General features: G+C 47.4%; 1 protein-coding gene across 1 annotated transcript; it reads left to right on the top strand.

Annotated features, from left to right (window-relative positions):
- The first annotated feature begins 964 nt into the window (after positions 1–964).
- Positions 965–14,773, top strand: KLF11 (Kruppel like factor 11). Its single transcript, XM_027713387.2, has 4 exons — positions 965–1,074; positions 3,381–3,635; positions 9,620–10,613; positions 12,491–14,773. The coding sequence occupies exons 1-4, from the start codon at positions 1,033–1,035 to the stop codon at positions 12,793–12,795; spliced, it is 1,596 nt and encodes a 531-aa protein (XP_027569188.1). The 5' UTR covers positions 965–1,032; the 3' UTR covers positions 12,796–14,773.
- Positions 14,774–16,247: the final 1,474 nt, after the last annotated feature.

Here is a 16,247-nt window from a genome sequence, read left to right on the forward strand (position 1 = left end):
ATGTCTGTCCCATCCCAGGGGACCAAAGCCTGCCCCATCCAGAGCTGCCCTGGCTGTGGCCGCAGGCAAGGGGTCGGTGTCACCACTACCAACACTCGGTGCCGCCCAGTACAACCACAAACCCTGCTGGAAACCACAGGGCCAATACACTCCAGCTGCCATTGGAAAATGGACACAAGGGTCTGGGGAAGATGAAAAACCGAAGAACACCCATTGTTTCATAGAATGCATGTTGTGACCTCTTAAAAGACGCTTGCTGGGTTGAATCCAATAATCCACAATAACGACCCTTCCTGGTTTTGGGGTGGGGGCTTAGGGTTATTTTTAAGGCCGGACAGTCAGGCCGGCAGAAGAGCGCCTTCCCCGCCGCACGTGGCTGGCGGGATCTCGACGGGAGAGCTTCAGGCGAGTGTCGGGAAGCTTCAGGAACAGGGACGGTTCCCCAGACCGGGAGAGCTGCAGGCCGGTGTCGGGAAGCTGCGGGAACAAGGACGTTCCCCGCGCACGCGGGCGGGGGTTGGCGGGAGCGCGCGTGCCGCTCCGCACGCACCGCGGGGGGACGGAGAACACACGTCGGCCCCGCCCCCCCGCGCGCGCGGGGCATTCCCGGCCGCCGCCCCGCCCTCGACCTTTCCCCCAGTTTCCAGCGCGCGCTCCCCCGCCCCGGCCCCGCCCCCTCCCCGCCCGCCCGCCGGCCGAGCCCACGCGCCGCCCTCCCCGCGGGCACGCCGCGATCACGCCGCCCGCCGCCGCTCATTGGCCGGGCGCGGGCCACGGCGGGCGCTGATTGGCTGCCACCCCCCCCGGCGCTGCCTGGCGCTGGAGCGCTCGGAGCGCTCCCCTAGCGCGGCCGCGCCGCTCCCGCCGGGCGGGGCTCGAGGGGGCGGGGCCGCCGGGGCCGCTCCCGCTGTTCCCGCCGCCGTGCGCGCGCCGATCCCGCTGTGCCCGCCGATCCCGCTGTGCCCGCCGCTGCTGCTCCCGCTGCCGCTCCCCGGGAGCACCGCCGCCAGCACCACCCACTGCAGCCGCGCCATGCACGGCTCGCCCTGCTCGGACATGGGAGATGCGCCCGCGGTGAGCACCAGGCGGGCGGAGGGAGGAAGGGAAGGAGGAGGGGGCGGCGGGGGCAGGAGGAGGGGGCAGCCGGCGCCGGGCCGGGCCGGGCACGTGCTCGGCGGCGGGCAGGGCGTGGGTACCGCCGGCGGGGACCGCTGCTCACCCCGCGGGGAGCGGGACGGTGGGGCCGCGGGGACGGGGAGGCCATGCCCGGGCAGAGCTCCCGGAGGTGGGGGCTGCCCCAGTCACCTGTGGGGAAAAGGGGGGCGGCCCTCATGCAGCGGCCGTGCGGGGCGGTGGCAGGGTAGGAGCTGCCCTCCGTCTCCTCCTCCTTCCCTTCCCGCCATCCGCCCTTCGGCGGCGCCGCCCGGCCAGGGGCACTCTCCGTGGGGTGGGGAGGGGCGGGGGCGGTGCGGCCCCTCCGGGCGGGAGGAGGTGCAGCCTGGAGGGGGTACCCGCGGGGCCAGCGCGGCACTGCCCGCCCGCTCCATCCTGCCCGCAGCCCGCGCTGCCCGCATCTCCTGCCCTCTCCCCATCCTCCCTGCCCGCTCCCCATCCTCCCTGCCCGCTCCCCATCCTCTCTGCCCTCATCTCAGGCCCTCTTCCCATCCTGGCTGCCTGCACCTGCCCGCACCTCCCTGCCCGCTCCCCGTTCTGCGCAGCCCGCGCACGTAGTTCCCGGCGGGGTGATGTGAGGACAGGCAGCCGGCGCGGTTGGCCATTTCCCTGGCAGCAGCCAGGGAGCGCGGGCTGCAGTGCTCGCCTGCAGAAAGGGCTTTTTTAGTGGGGTTTGTGGGTTTTTTTGGAGGGAGGTATATATTTTTTTCGTGTTTCTCTGGGGAATACTGCTCTCCTGAAACGTAGGGTTGGAAAAAATAAACCCTGCTGGCTTGTTTGCTTACACACTTTGAGGAACATTTGCAGTCTCTGTGTCTGCTCAGTACAGAGCCTCACCTGGTGTGGCCCTACCCGTCTTGCCCTCATTCCCACTCGGTTTTTTTTCAGGGGAAATTCTTAAAAGTCGATCTCTGAGCAGTTAATTGCTTTAGAGTACTTTTACCCCTTCCTGGCCCCCAATCTTGACATCTCCATGCCTGGTAGCTCATGTTTTAGGTGAAAATCCTTTATGAGTGCAGTACTGGCATTTTGGACCCTTTTGTTTAGCATGTTTGCCTGCACATCCCTATAGTGGAGACAGAGTCATCTTTGAGACACTGTTGAGTATCATTCCACAATACTTAACTCAGTAACAAAACTCATTGGCTGAGGTGTGTGAGTTCTGTGACCCAATGAGTAGAGCTCCTTCTAGGGATCAAGGCCATGCTGGCAGTGTCATAGTGCTTTCTAAATTAGAATGCTTTTGCTGCAGTATTTATATGCTCTTTATAATAACAGCAGGCTCAAGAGTTGTGATCCATGCTTCTGAATCCCAGCCTTTGAGTTAGCTGGTGTGTATAAAGACTGGAAGAGTTTGGAGGCCTAGTTGAGAATGAGCTGGCACATGAGCAATGAACTATCAGTGCAGCATAGCTTTTGGAGCCACTGCCAAGCACTGTGAGAGCTTTGTGAATTTTGGACATCCTTCCGCAGAGAAGTGAGGTGTTTTGCATGCGTGCATACATGTGCACAGAAGACTTTTCTGTGATGCTTGCAATTGGAAACAAATCAATATGATTATGTTTGTCTTCATAGTGCCTTTTGGATACTTAGCACCCACGTATTAGCAGATCTTTGCATCTACAATGCAAACAGTTCTTATTGCACTTTGAAGACTATTTTCCTTCCATCCTTTCTCCCATCCTGGCTTCCCTGTCAGTAAGAATAAGACAAAAATGCTTTTGCAAGGTGTGGTACTCCAAGTCAATGATCATACCTTAAAGCATCCTACTGTCAGCTGAAATTTATCTTCTGGATGTTACCAGAATGAGATTAGTGCTGAACAGCAGTTGTCTTTTGGGTCTAGGGAACAGCCTTGTCTAAACAAGGTTGGAAGTCAGGATTTTCCTCTTTTTTGCTTCTATGCAGGCATGGGATGTGTTTATTCAGAGTAGTGTAATCCAGGAAAGTAGCTTTGGAAATGTAAGCCACATACACGTATCTGTTCCTTTCCTGCAAATCACACTTCATTCTTTTTCTGATTTTAATTTTTTTTTTTTAAAGAAGGGGGTGTAGGGGGGAGAGTGAGAGTGGAGCCAGTTGGTAAAAGTCTTGCCACTGGCATGGGATCTGTTTCAGATGACCTTCATCATGAGCAGACAGTGTGTGGGTGGTGTCGGCTTTGTATTCTGACTTGTCCTGATGGCCCGTAATCCGATTACATTCAGGTTGACATTGTGGACATCTATGAGTCTATCCGTGAAAGGCAGCGTCATGACAGTGAAAGGTCTACCTGCAGCACCTTGGAGCAGAACGACATTGAAGCCGTTGAAGCACTTGTTTGTATGAGCTCCTGGGGTCAAAGATCGCAGAAAGGTGACATATTAAAGATAAGGCCACTCACACCCTTCTCGGATTCTGGGGATTTCACAATGCACGCCGAGGCTACGTCTGAGTTACCAAAGGACTACCTATCGACACTGGTAAGGAAAACATGAATACAAAATAAATATGCCCAACACCTGGATGTTCATCTCTGCAGTCCCTTAGCTTCTTGAAAAGATAAACTTGCTCAGGTGTCCCTGTGTCACAGCTACAGCACAGCCTGTGCTCCGTGTGTGTGCACAGAGTAGTGAGGTGAGCGTGTTTAGCTTGGGTTTTTCTACCATCTCTGGTTTGGCAAATGTAAGGAGTTGATCCCTTGTTAAATCTAGATGTGAAAGCCCTTGTTGACTGGTTATTTGACTTGACAGAGATGTCAGGATGGCTGCTGTAGGTTTCTTGGAGCATTTTGACTAAGAATGGCAGAGTGAGCCTCCGTGATTTGGCATCAATGTATCTGCAAATGCTGTATGAAAAAAGACTCTTGATGACATTCGGCTTCACTCTGGTCATTATAAGAGAAAGTACACATTACCATTATGAAATAGACAATTTAATTAGTTTCTGTGCTATGTGTTTGTACATGTAGTCTGTTATTTCTCCAGACATTGGTCTACTCCAGCTGACTAATGTCAGTTGAATCCAAATTTTTTTTCTTTTGTTGTAATTTATGTTGCAACAAAAGTAGGTATTAAAAAAGGGCTTGGTGGCATTCGGATTGTAGATGGATAAGGCCCATTTCAACCAGGAGGCTTCTAGTATGCAGTTACGTCAAGAAAAGAGGGAATAATGGAGGAAAGAGGCTGAGATAGTATGGCAGCTCTCATCATGATGGGCTGCTCTCATCTCCTGCCACTCACTGTTAGCACTGTCTCTTGAGCAGCACAGGACATAGTTTTCAGTGGTAAAGGAGGAAGGAGAGGTGGTGCAGGAAGAGATCATAGAGAGAAATGGGTGAATAAGAAGGGAGAGAGCAGTTCCATTTGTTCATATTTTGGAAGTAGCCACAAGTTGACAAGGTAATAATTGAGAAAAGATCTAGGGCTTTCTGGGAGCTTGAAATGGAAAGGTACAGTACTGCTACCTATTGGTGGTCTGTTTTCTGTGAACAGCAGAGTACTCATAGCCTCTCATAGCTGTGCTCATTGCTGAGGAGAAAGGAATGAATCCTTTTTGTAGTGCAGTAAGCAGACTTGCAATGTTTTATGCAGATTTACATTGCCTCATTGCCTCCCTTTTATTAATATGCTTTTAAGCAAGATCAGAATGACCATGAGATGAGACAATGTATGTGTCCTGGTTTTGGCTGGGATAGAGTTAAACTTTCTTCCTAGTAGGTGGCACAGTGCTGTGTTTGAGAATTAGGATGAGAATAATGTTGATAACACACTGATGTTCTAGTTGTTGCTGAGCAGTGCTTACCCCAACTCAAGGACTTTCCAGTTTCCCGTGTGCTGCCAGTGCACAAGAAGCTGTGAGGGAGCATGGCCAGGACACTACTGACCAAACTGGCCAAGGGGATATTCCATACCATAGAGCATCAAAACTGGGGGTACCAGTACTGCTTGGGGACACGCTGGGTATTGATCAGTGGGTGGTGAGCAGTAGTACTGTGTATCACTTGTTTCTCTTGGGTTTTATTCCTCTTTCTCTTTTTATTATCTTCCATTTTGTTACAATTATTATTATTGTTGTTATATTTTGCTTTATTTTGGTTACGAACTTGCTCTTATCTCAACCCGTGAGTTTTATCTTTTGATTCTCCTCTGTAACAGATCTGACCAGAGTGTGTTGAAACAAATTTGTTATCAGCATTCATTTTATTAATTTAATAGTTGTTGATCACAGTGTTGAATTATTTGCTCTCAAAGTCGTTGTGTTATGTAACACCTTGCTTGCTGTGTATGTTCCCCATTGTGGTGTTTATCATCTCTGAGGGTTGGGCTAAGGTTATCATTTTATTGTACTTTGTAACACTGGATTATGATAGCATAGAATTGCTGGTCTTGAAATGAATCTGGTTTTCATACTCAGCATTGTCGTCACCTCTGTACTTGGGGAACCATCTATTAGAAACTTCTAATAATTACACCTTTTGCCTTTTCTCCTCGGAGAGCCAATCTGTGGAGAAGACATCTTCCCACATCTTCCCCTTCTCCAGGCTAATTAATTGTGTTTAGGAATTTTGAAAATTCTGAATATTCTTGGGATATTGAAACCAGCATGGTCTGTGAATTACCAGGATCTGTGAATGTGGTTCAGGTCTAGTTTAGGGTTAAGCAGCTATTCGTGGCTACTCAGACCCTGGTGACAGGCACTGTGACTACTCAGACCCTGGTGATGGATGATGCAGCTGAACCAGAGGATGAGCCTGTGCTGCTATCAGTTGTCCCTATACACCAATGAAATGGACGTGAAAGTCAGTTCATTTAGTAAAGAGCCATCACAAGAACTGGAGGAAGAGGCAGAACAAGAGGTAACTACTCAATCCCTATCCTTGACGGAGCTGTGGGTTATGTGAAAAGGTTTCAGCCTTCATCCAGCTGTGCACATTATCACCTGCCTGCTCCAATGGGGCTAGTAGCTTTAAATTAGAAGGTACAGAAGCCTTCAGGAAATATATGTCGCCCAGCCAGGTGGGCCACCATGGAGAGAGATATCTACTACCTCAGGGAATTAGCCATACTGGAGGTGATTTATTATGACACAAACAAGGCACAGTCACCCATAGATGCAGATAAAGTCCTGCACACACAACCCATGTGGCAGAGATTTGAATCATTTGTCCCAGACTGCACTGGGACAGGGTGAAGCTCTGGAACACCTGCAGTACAGTGATGATATTGTGTGTGGCAATGCAGCAGCAGAAGTGTTTGAGAAAGGGAAGAAAATAGTCCAGATCCTTCTGAAAACTGTTTTTGCCAAAAGCAAAGTACCAAAGGTACCTGCACAGGGGATCTAGTTTTTAAGAATAAAATAGCAAGATGGATGTCATCAAATCCCAATGGATTTGATCAGCAAAATAACAGCTATGTTTCCACCAGTGAGTAAGAAAGAAACACAAGCTTTCTTAGGTGTTGTGGATTTTTGGAAAATGCACATTCCAAATTACAGTCTGATTGTCAGCCCTCTCTGTCAAGTGACCTGGAAGAAGAATGATTTCAGATGGGGCCCTGAACAACAACAAGCCTTTGAACAAATTAAACGGGAGGTAATTCATGCAGAAAATTAACTCTGTCCCAGCCCTTGGGCCAGTCCAGGCAAGACAAGGTATTAAAAACGTGCTCTGCACCACAGCAGGGAAGAATAGCCCTACCTGAAACCTCTAGCAGAAAGCACATGGGGAGACTTGGGTCAACCTCTAGGATTTTGGACTTGGGGATACAGAGGATCTGAAGCTCACTGTACTACAACTTAAAAAGTTATACTGGCATCTCATAAGGGGATTCGAGCCACTTTGGAAGGGATTGGTACTGAAGCACAGCTCCTCCTGGCAGCCCATCTGCCAGTGCTGGGCTGGATAATCAAAGGGTTGGTCTCTTACACATCATGCAGCTGATGCTATTTGGAGTAAGTGGGTCTTGCTGATCACACAGCGAACTCAAAGAGGAAGCCGTAGTCATCCAGGAATGTTGGAAGTGACCATGGACTGGTCAGAGGGCAGAGATTCCAGGATGTCACCTAAGGAGGAGGTGATATGTGCTGAAAAGGCCCTACTGGATAATAAATCAGAAAAAAAATGAGAAACAGTGTGCCTTGTTTGGTGATGGCTCCTGCTGTATTGTAGGAAAACATTGCAGATGGAAAGCAGCTGTATGGAGCTGCTCAAGGAGAAGGTAAATTGAGTCAGTCTGCAGAGGTGAAAACTGGCTTTAGACATTCCTGAACGAGAAAAATGGCCAATACTTTATCTCTGTACTGACTCATGGATGGTAGCAATGAGTGGTGGCGGTTGCAGTGATGGAAGCAGAGCAATTGACAGTGCAGAGATAAACCCAATCTGGGCTGTCACATTTTGACAAGATATTGCTGCCCAGGTGGAGAACCTGTTTGTGAAGGTACATCATGTAGATGCTCATGTACCCAAGAGTTGGGCCACTGAAAAACATCAAAACAGCCAACAAGTGGATCAGGCTGCTAAGATTGAAGTACTCAGGTGGATCTGGATTGGCAACACAAGAGTAAATTATTTATTGCGTGGTGAGCCCATGGCACCTCAGGCCAGCAAGGAAGAGAAGCAACATTTAGATGGGCTCATGACTGAGGGCTAAACTTGACCATCGTCACTATTGCGTGGATTATCCATGAAGTGTGGAACATGCACTGCAGTTATGCAAGCCAAGTGGGTAAAGCCTCCTTGGTGTGGAGGCTGAAATAAAAATATGGGTAGACCTGGCAGTTTGACTGTATCACACTCCCCGGAACCCACCAAGGCAAGTGCCATGTGCTTACAATGGTGGAAGCAACCACTGGATGGCAGGAAACATATCCCATGCCCCATGCCACCACCCAAAACACTGTCCTGGGGTTTAGAATGCAAGCCTTACGGCGACTCGGCACCCCAGAAGGAATCAAGCTGGACAACAGGAATCATTTCCAAAACAATTTCATAGACAGCTGGGCCGAAGAGCACAGCATTGAGTGAGTATATGACATCCCTATCTGAAAATCAATACAATGGACTGTTAAAGCCAACACTGAGAGCAATGGGTGGAACCTTCAAACAATTGAATACACATTTAGCAAAGGCCACTTGCTCAGTCAACGCTAGAGGATCTGCCAATTGGGCCAGCTGTGCCCAATCAAAACTTTAACATAGTGTAAAAGGGGATAAAGTCCCTGTAGCGCACATAAAAAAATTTTAGGGAAACAATCTGAGTTATTCCTACCTCAGGCAAAGGCAAACCCATCCATGGGCTTGCTTTTGCTCAAGGACCTGTGTACACTTGGTGGGTAATGCGGGAGGATGGGGAAGTCCAGTGTGTGCTTCAAGGGGATCTGAGAATAGCCAGTGATTTGGATTGTATGATGTTAATTGCCATATAGCACTGTATGTCATCACTGCTATGGTGGCTACACACAACATCAAGGGTATTAGGGTAAGAATCATCCAGAATAATGAAGAATGAGCTTTGATGAAACTGGACAAGTGGAATGCAGGTGGAATCAGAACTGACTTCAGCAGGCAGCAATTCAACACCATGTACTATCTCTCCTGCCCTGAAGGACTACTGCGAGATGGAGCCCAAAGTTGTGGATAAATGAATTCAACAGATGTTTTAGAGCAATGGCCTGCCCATAGACAGGGAATGATATCTGTGTGTATGTATCAAAAGGCAGGAAAAGTGATGGTGGTTAATTGGGATGTATTGAGAAGTGTAGGCATGACATAAATGGCATAGAATATGGGGTGGATATTGTCCTGTTTTCAGCTGGGATAGAGTTAATTATCTTCCTAGTAGGTGGTACAGTGCTGTGTTTGGGATTTAGGATGAGAATAATGTTGATAACACACTGATGTTTTAGTTGTTGCTGAGCAGTGCTTACCCTAAGTCAAGGACTTCTCAGTGTCTCATGCTCTGTCAGTGAGGAGGTGCACAAGAAGCTGTGAGGGAGCACGGCCAGGGCACTACTGACCAAACTGGCCAAAGGGATCCTCCATGCCATAGAGCATCATGTTCAGTGTATGAACTGGGGGGGAGTTGGCCAGGAGGGACCGATCACCACTCAGGGCCAGACCTTGCAGGTGGTGAGCAATTGTACTGTGCATCACTTGTTTCTCCTTTTTCATTACAATTATTTTTATTTCTATATTTCCTTTTATTTGAATTATTAACTTGTTCTTAACTCATAGGTTTTACCTTTTCCCAGTTCTCCTCCTCATCCCACAGGGCATGGGGATGAGTGAGCGAGCAGCTGCATGGTACTTGGTTGCAGTCTGAGCAGTACACTTTAATCAGTTTGTCTTAAGAGGCAAGTTCTGAGATTCTGGGGAAGGGGCATAATTTTATTTTTCACAGTAAAGATAGTGCAAAGCTGTGCTATGGAATTACACTGATGTACAATGGTGTTTTGTTTTTTGCAGTGCATGACCCCTCCACACAGCCCTGACTTTGTTGAGATGTCAGCAGCTACACTCCTCTCCTCACAAGTCACTTACTCCAAACCAAGGACTGTCATGGCAAATACAACTGCCTGTTCAGTCACATCAGTGACTGGTGCCTCTCCCATAACTAAGCCATCTGTTCTCAACGTGGAGCGACAGTGCAGTCAGAAGCCAGAGATCTCTGAATCTTCTGCCCCTCAGCCTTGCAGGGCCATGGCAACAAGTGTGATACGTCACACAGGTGATAGTTCTGCTTACCATCACATTCCTGCTGTGCAAGAGAAAACAAAGGTAACTTCAGGCTACGGCACTTCCAGAGACTGGTGTGGAGTGGATGAACGAAGACATTCCAGTCTGCCACAGGACACGTGTGCTGCAGATGATTTAATCAACAAAACCTCTCCAGTACGTCAGCCTTATGCACATGACTCCAGTGATATTGTGACTGGTAAAGGGCAACTACCAGTCCAGCCTGTTTCACCACAGACCCACTTACCAAAGAACTGTGAGAATGACTTGCAAAAGAGAGCTACCCCAGTGACACCTGCCCCTGTTTCAAGCCCCCAAGTTCTCTGTCAAATGATCCCTCTAAATGGACAAAGCAGTATGATCAATGCCTATGTCAAGCCTTCAACTCCAGCACTCTCAACTCCCATGAAACCTATTTTACCACAGACAGCACCGCTCTCCCAGCCTGTGCTCATGGGACCTTCTGTGCCTCAGGGGACTGTCATGTTGGTTCTTCCCCAGCCTACTGTCACACAGACAGCACAGTGCCCACAGACCGTAATGACTGTTGGGAACACCAAGTTACTGCCCCTTGCCCCTGCTCCTGTGTTCATTGCTTCTGGTCAAACCTGCGCCCCCCAGATGGACTTTTCTAGACGGAGGAATTATGTTTGCGACTTCCCCGGCTGCAAGAAAACCTATTTCAAAAGTTCCCACCTCAAAGCCCACCTTCGCACCCACACTGGTGTGTACTAGGGAGCTCTGGCACTGGTTTGTGTTGGGGTGCCGAATGCATGGTTTTTGTGGGGACCAGGGTGGGAAAGGGAAGAGGCAGGTGATTGGGAAGCTTGTGTTCATCTTGGGGAAGGAAGGAATGTTCGTTCTCTGTGGGCAAGCAAAACAAGACAGACTTTGTTCTGAGACCTCAGCTGACCCCGTAGTGTTAGTTGAATTTTGCAGGCTTTAGCTGGAGTGAAGCTTTGCTGTCTGTGTGCGTATGTTTAGATCTGAGTGGAATCCTGCCATCTGGACTAGATTGAAATTAATTGTGCAAGTCCCTTGTTTTGGAGGCTGGAGAGGTCTGGTGAGAGCAAAGCATAGCACAGGTAGTTGGTCTTAATTACTACATGAGTAAAAGGAAAGAGAAACTTAGAAAGTGCTTTTTTTACCCAGGGTTTTGTTTAGGCTAAATGGGAGATATTTTGGGCTGCTGTGTTAGACAGTAGAGACGCTATAGGAATATAATGCTTTATTAAGTTACAGAATGGGAATTTTAAAGGTAAATGAAAATTAATGTAATTAACGTGAGCTGATTTGCTCCATAAAATCTGGTCAGTGTAGAGACAGTATACATGTGCTTTACTTACTCTTTTTCTGGCTCCAGGATCCTGTTAAATTAAAACTAACATTGAGTTCTCAGGGATTATTTTTGATGTTGAAGGATGGGCATAGTGGGAGATTGGTACAGAACAGCTCTATCTATTTTTGGTTTATCTTGACTTTTTTCCTCACCTACCCTTATCCCACAGACACTGGTTTATTGGATGTTACCTTCCGTGACAGGATTTCCATTAGTTTGCCAGCTTGTCTTTACAGTTCCTTTGGGGAAAGAGCTTAACCTCTACATGAAGCTGATAATCCTTTTAAACCATAGCTCAGAGGTAGAATGATGCTTCTGCTTCTGGCTTTGAGAGGCTGCTGAATTAACCTGGCACTACAGGATAAATGTAGACTAGCAGCAAGTGTCTCGCTCTGAGCTTGTGCCACTGCTGATCCATAGGGAAGTATTGTGTGTCCCTGTATCGTGATTAGGACTAGGACATCAATGGGAGGTGAAACACATGGACTCCTCACTAGCCATTTCACATTACAAGAAGAGGAGGAAGAGTAGTTCAGCTTTCTTTTCCCACCTTTTCCCTGCACACTGACTAGCTAGATGATACCACATACATCAAACACAGAACTTTACTCTCAATGTCTGTCATAAGAAGAACACTCTTGTGGGGCTTTCTGCAGGCCGCTTCTGGTCTGCTCCAAAATGTCCCCATAAATTTGGGCCCCATGGTGGATGCTTATCTGGAGCTCTCTGAGAGTTGCAGGCGGTAGATCACGTTGTTCAGGATAGGTCTCATGTTAAGCAGTGGCCCAGGATGAGCAGCAGCTGACGTGGGCAGCCTTGCTTGACTGCTGCTATTTCTGGGTATGCAAAAGGAACTCCCCTGGCCATCTGCGGGATCTCCAGCTGCGTGGGGATGGCAGCACAAGGCCACGGGACCTCCAGCTGTGTGGAGGTGGCACGACAGGCCATGCCTCAGGAGTGCTCGCTGTGGGGGGTTGATGTTTGTGTGTAGGACTGGGTCACTGGAGCTGCAGGACCCTGAGGCTCCATTCCAGGCTTCCTGTTAGCCCCTAGTACTTGGTGATGATATGGTGCAGCTGTAGAACTGTGGACGCATAGGGATGGAAGCAGAGGGTTGCTTCTAGTTCCGACAGTGGATAAGGTAGTACAGATGAGCAGTTCTTTGGAACTCATTGTTTGCAAGGCAGGTTTTAAGTTAGTTCTTTAATAAAACCGCAACACAGCTTCTCAAAAGTAACTCATGCTTCCTTTTTGTCTTGCAGGAGAAAAACCTTTCAGCTGCAATTGGGAAGGCTGTGACAAGAAGTTTGCCCGCTCAGATGAACTGTCACGCCACCGCAGAACTCACACGGGAGAGAAGAAGTTTGCGTGTCCTGTGTGCGAGCGTCGCTTCATGCGCAGCGATCACCTGACAAAGCACACCCGCTGCCACATGACCACGAAGAAGACCCCCAGCTGGCAGACAGAGGTTGGCAAACTCAGCAGAATTGCCACAGCAGAGAAACCGAAAAGCAGCAGTGCTCTGAGTATGCTCATTCCCATGCCATCACCCGTCTGTCAGGGCTAGAGTGAGGAAACACCTTCCCTGCAAACTCTGAAGATCAGGAAGAGCTCCGATGGCTACAACAGAACTGGCAATGGCTTTTGTTTTCCCTGTGTTTGTGCATACTTTAGGTTCCTGCAGTTTAGGTCCTCAGTTGATAATGCTGTATGAGAAATCTGTCCTATATTTCCTCGTCCCTTCCCTGTTTGTTTTTTTTCAACACTTGGGCAATTGCAATCACCAGCACTTCAGGAAAGCAGAACTCTTTAGAAATTATTTTGGCTATAGTGTAATGCTTGCTGTTAATATTTTGATGGACAGTAAAACAGGGTGGTTTTTAATTTTTATACTACTATTTTCTATACCAAATATATTTTATATTTGTTCTTTTTGGTCTTGTTATGCAGGCAAATTACTTGGCCTGCATTAGTAGGGGTGTGCTGGATGAGACCCAGAGTTTTGGAAACTCCTTTTCAGTAAACCTAAACAATTGCATTCAGAGCATTTTATAAACCTGTAAAATTTGATAACTCATATTGGTTGGTGTTTGCACACTTGCAAATCCTGATCCTGCAGTGGGCTAGTGCTTTTACACCCTCCTTATGCAGGTGACATTGGAGATCAAAGTGAGTCAGTCATTTTTTAACACAAACCAAACCAGAATGACTTTCCTTTGGAACACAAGTGTTGAAATCCTCAACATTTTCTGAATTCATACCCTTTGCAAGTGGAAGCCGTTGTGGCTTTTGGTAGAAGTTTGACACACTGGGCATTCTTGGGTCCACAGTTCATTGGAGCAAAGTTTGGAGGAGCCAGACTACTCTGATGGAGGTAGAAGCACAAACACCATTTAGAGACTTTGACACTAAAAATTATGCTTTATTTTTGGTCCTACTAAACTAGCATATCAAAATCAAGTGAAAAATGCAACAATGGCAAGATAGCCCATGAAGAATTATCTGGGTCTCTATTTTGTTTTGGTTTTTTTTTTTTTAGAGAACAGGAGAAATAGAAAATTAAGGGATTTTATGTATTGTGGATGCTTGTGCACCTTATAGGAAATTGTTCAAGGCTTTCATTTACCTGTATCAATGCACCAGAGGAAGTACTAATTGTGTCTTGAGTTAAGAAATAGCCACCCTGTCAACCTGATGATGCTCTTCATGTGGCCTTATACTTCTCCACAGTACTTTGTATAAAATCACCCTTTTCTATTAAACGATACACTCTTCCTGTTGAATGGATTTTCTTTTACACGAAGTGTAATCATGGTTAAGAAGTGGAACCACTGGATGCAGGAGTGCTGTGTTGTAATGGCATGGTATGAATAATAAAATGCCTGTAGCACAGTCGGACTGCTCAGTTTCTGTGGTGCGGAAGGATGTGTAAACGTACTGTAGCAGAGCTGACAGCAGAGCAAAGCACCAGGTGTTTTGCTGGGAGACAGCTCACCTGCTGAATGAAATGTTTCTGTAGAGTTTATTCCTTATGGACTCTTCTCCCTTCAGCCACTCCTATGCTGAAGCTTAGTTGAGCACTGAGGAGGATTGTTTTTTCCTGGATGCATCAAATGTGGATAACTAGGAATGCTGTCTCTTGCATGGCTTTGTTCTGAAATCCTGGTCTTGCTTCCTGTTATAGGCAAAGCATGGATCTCATCTATGTAAGTGCAGACTTGCTGATTTCAGCTTGCACTCCCCTGAAATCAGCAGAGACCTGTTTCAGTTTAAAGCAGATTATGTCATTTTTTACACTAAAGTTTATAGTTATAATGAACAGTACTAAGTTTTCAAACTGCACTAAATTGGAGTATTGTGCTAAGTGTACTGAAGTTTTTGTGCCTGACCTTTATAATGCCCACACCCTGTTCACTGACACGTGCTGTAATCCCACTGCCCCCAGCATGTCTGCCGGTGAGTGTGTGTGGACTTTCCAAAGAACTCAGTTGGAACCCCTTTTCCTGGCAAATTTGTGTGGTGAACAAAGAGATGTCGCTGCTTTACTTTTTTGTTTGTTTTTTTTTCTTGGAAATCCCGAAGTTTGGCTTTTGGATGCTGTTTTCATTTGCTTTTAACCGGGGAAGCATGTCCTGTCTCAGTTCAGTAGCCAGTTTAGTACTTCTTTTTTTTTTTTTACAGACCAACCATCTGTGGTGTAAACCTGAGCAAAACAGTTTGAAAACTCATGTCATAATTATAAGTAAATTGTCATGTTAGTTGCATCATGGGAGGAAAATGATGGACTGGAGAACACAGAATTTTGAAAAGTGTGTCATGTATGTGTGTCATGATGTGGAAAAGCAATGGCTCTCTCCTTGTTGGGTTTACATGGCCTGCAAGGGCTGCCTCCCACCACCTGTGTCCGGGACATGCGGATCGTTCTCTTGTGAATGTGCATGAATAGCTGTGCCGTGGTGTGGCTGTGTCTGCTCTGTGTGCTCTGTTCCTTCCTGCTGTGTAAGGGTTATTTATGGAGTACGCATGACTGGGATAGCTGATCTCTTTGCACTTTACTGCCTGAACTCTATTGTTCAGTCTTTTTATTTTGAACCTATATTTTAAGGAAATGGAATCGCATTTTTGTACCTGTTTTTAACTTTTATTAAATAAAATGCGCGTAATGTGACTGGTTTTAAATCATAAAAAAATTATGAGTTTTCAGGTTTCATAGATGTCCATTCCAGAACTATGAAAATCCATCTGGATTAGGTTTTATGTCTAGGCAAGTGGAAGACTCTGGGAACAACAGTCTGTACTTCTGTTCTAGCATGGCCTCCAGCAGCTGTCAGCAGAAGGGATGGGCTAGGTGCTGCTCTGTTGGTGTTGCAAGCTGTGCATGAAGTGAATGCTGGAAGTAAAAGATGAGAATGTAACTCAAAAGTTACATTAGCCCCAGTTCTTCCTGTTCCCTCATACCTGCACTATGGTAAGGAAGGGGCTCTGGCAGGCTGGGTGTCACCTCGAGGTCTCATTTGGGAAGGAGATGTCCAGCGATGGTGACAGCAGCAGCAACTATCTACATTTTTATGCTTCTCTGCTGTTTCTTTTCCTCTGACCAGTTCCTGAACTGCAGAGATGTTTATTTCCAGCAGGAAAGGAGAGGGTGTAATGATTTCAGCTTTCTCTCACGGCCCTTCACTGCAAAGTGGCTCAGTCCCTGTAGTCAGAGCCCTCGGAGAACAACTTCCAAGCGGTGACTCAAGGCTTTGTCTGCAAAAGTACACATCATTCTTGCAAGTGTGAGGAAGGTGAAAAGAAAATCTTACGGATGGTTCTGATTCCCCCCCAAGAGAACAACTGGAAGGGAAGTCTTTGCTGCAGGATCAATGCTCTGGCAGAATGGCCCACATTCTTCAGCCTGTGGACTCTACAGGTCTAGTGTAGAGCTTTGTTTCCCAGAGGAAGTTGTCCTACCTGTCCCTACTATTATTTTTCAAGGAAGATTTTTCTGAGCATCAAATCATATCCTAAACAATA

Source organism: Pipra filicauda, unplaced genomic scaffold, assembly GCF_003945595.2.
Source record: "Pipra filicauda isolate LSUMZ 115617 unplaced genomic scaffold, ASM394559v2 scaffold383_size682061_pilon, whole genome shotgun sequence".
Lineage (NCBI taxonomy): Eukaryota > Metazoa > Chordata > Aves > Passeriformes > Pipridae > Pipra > Pipra filicauda.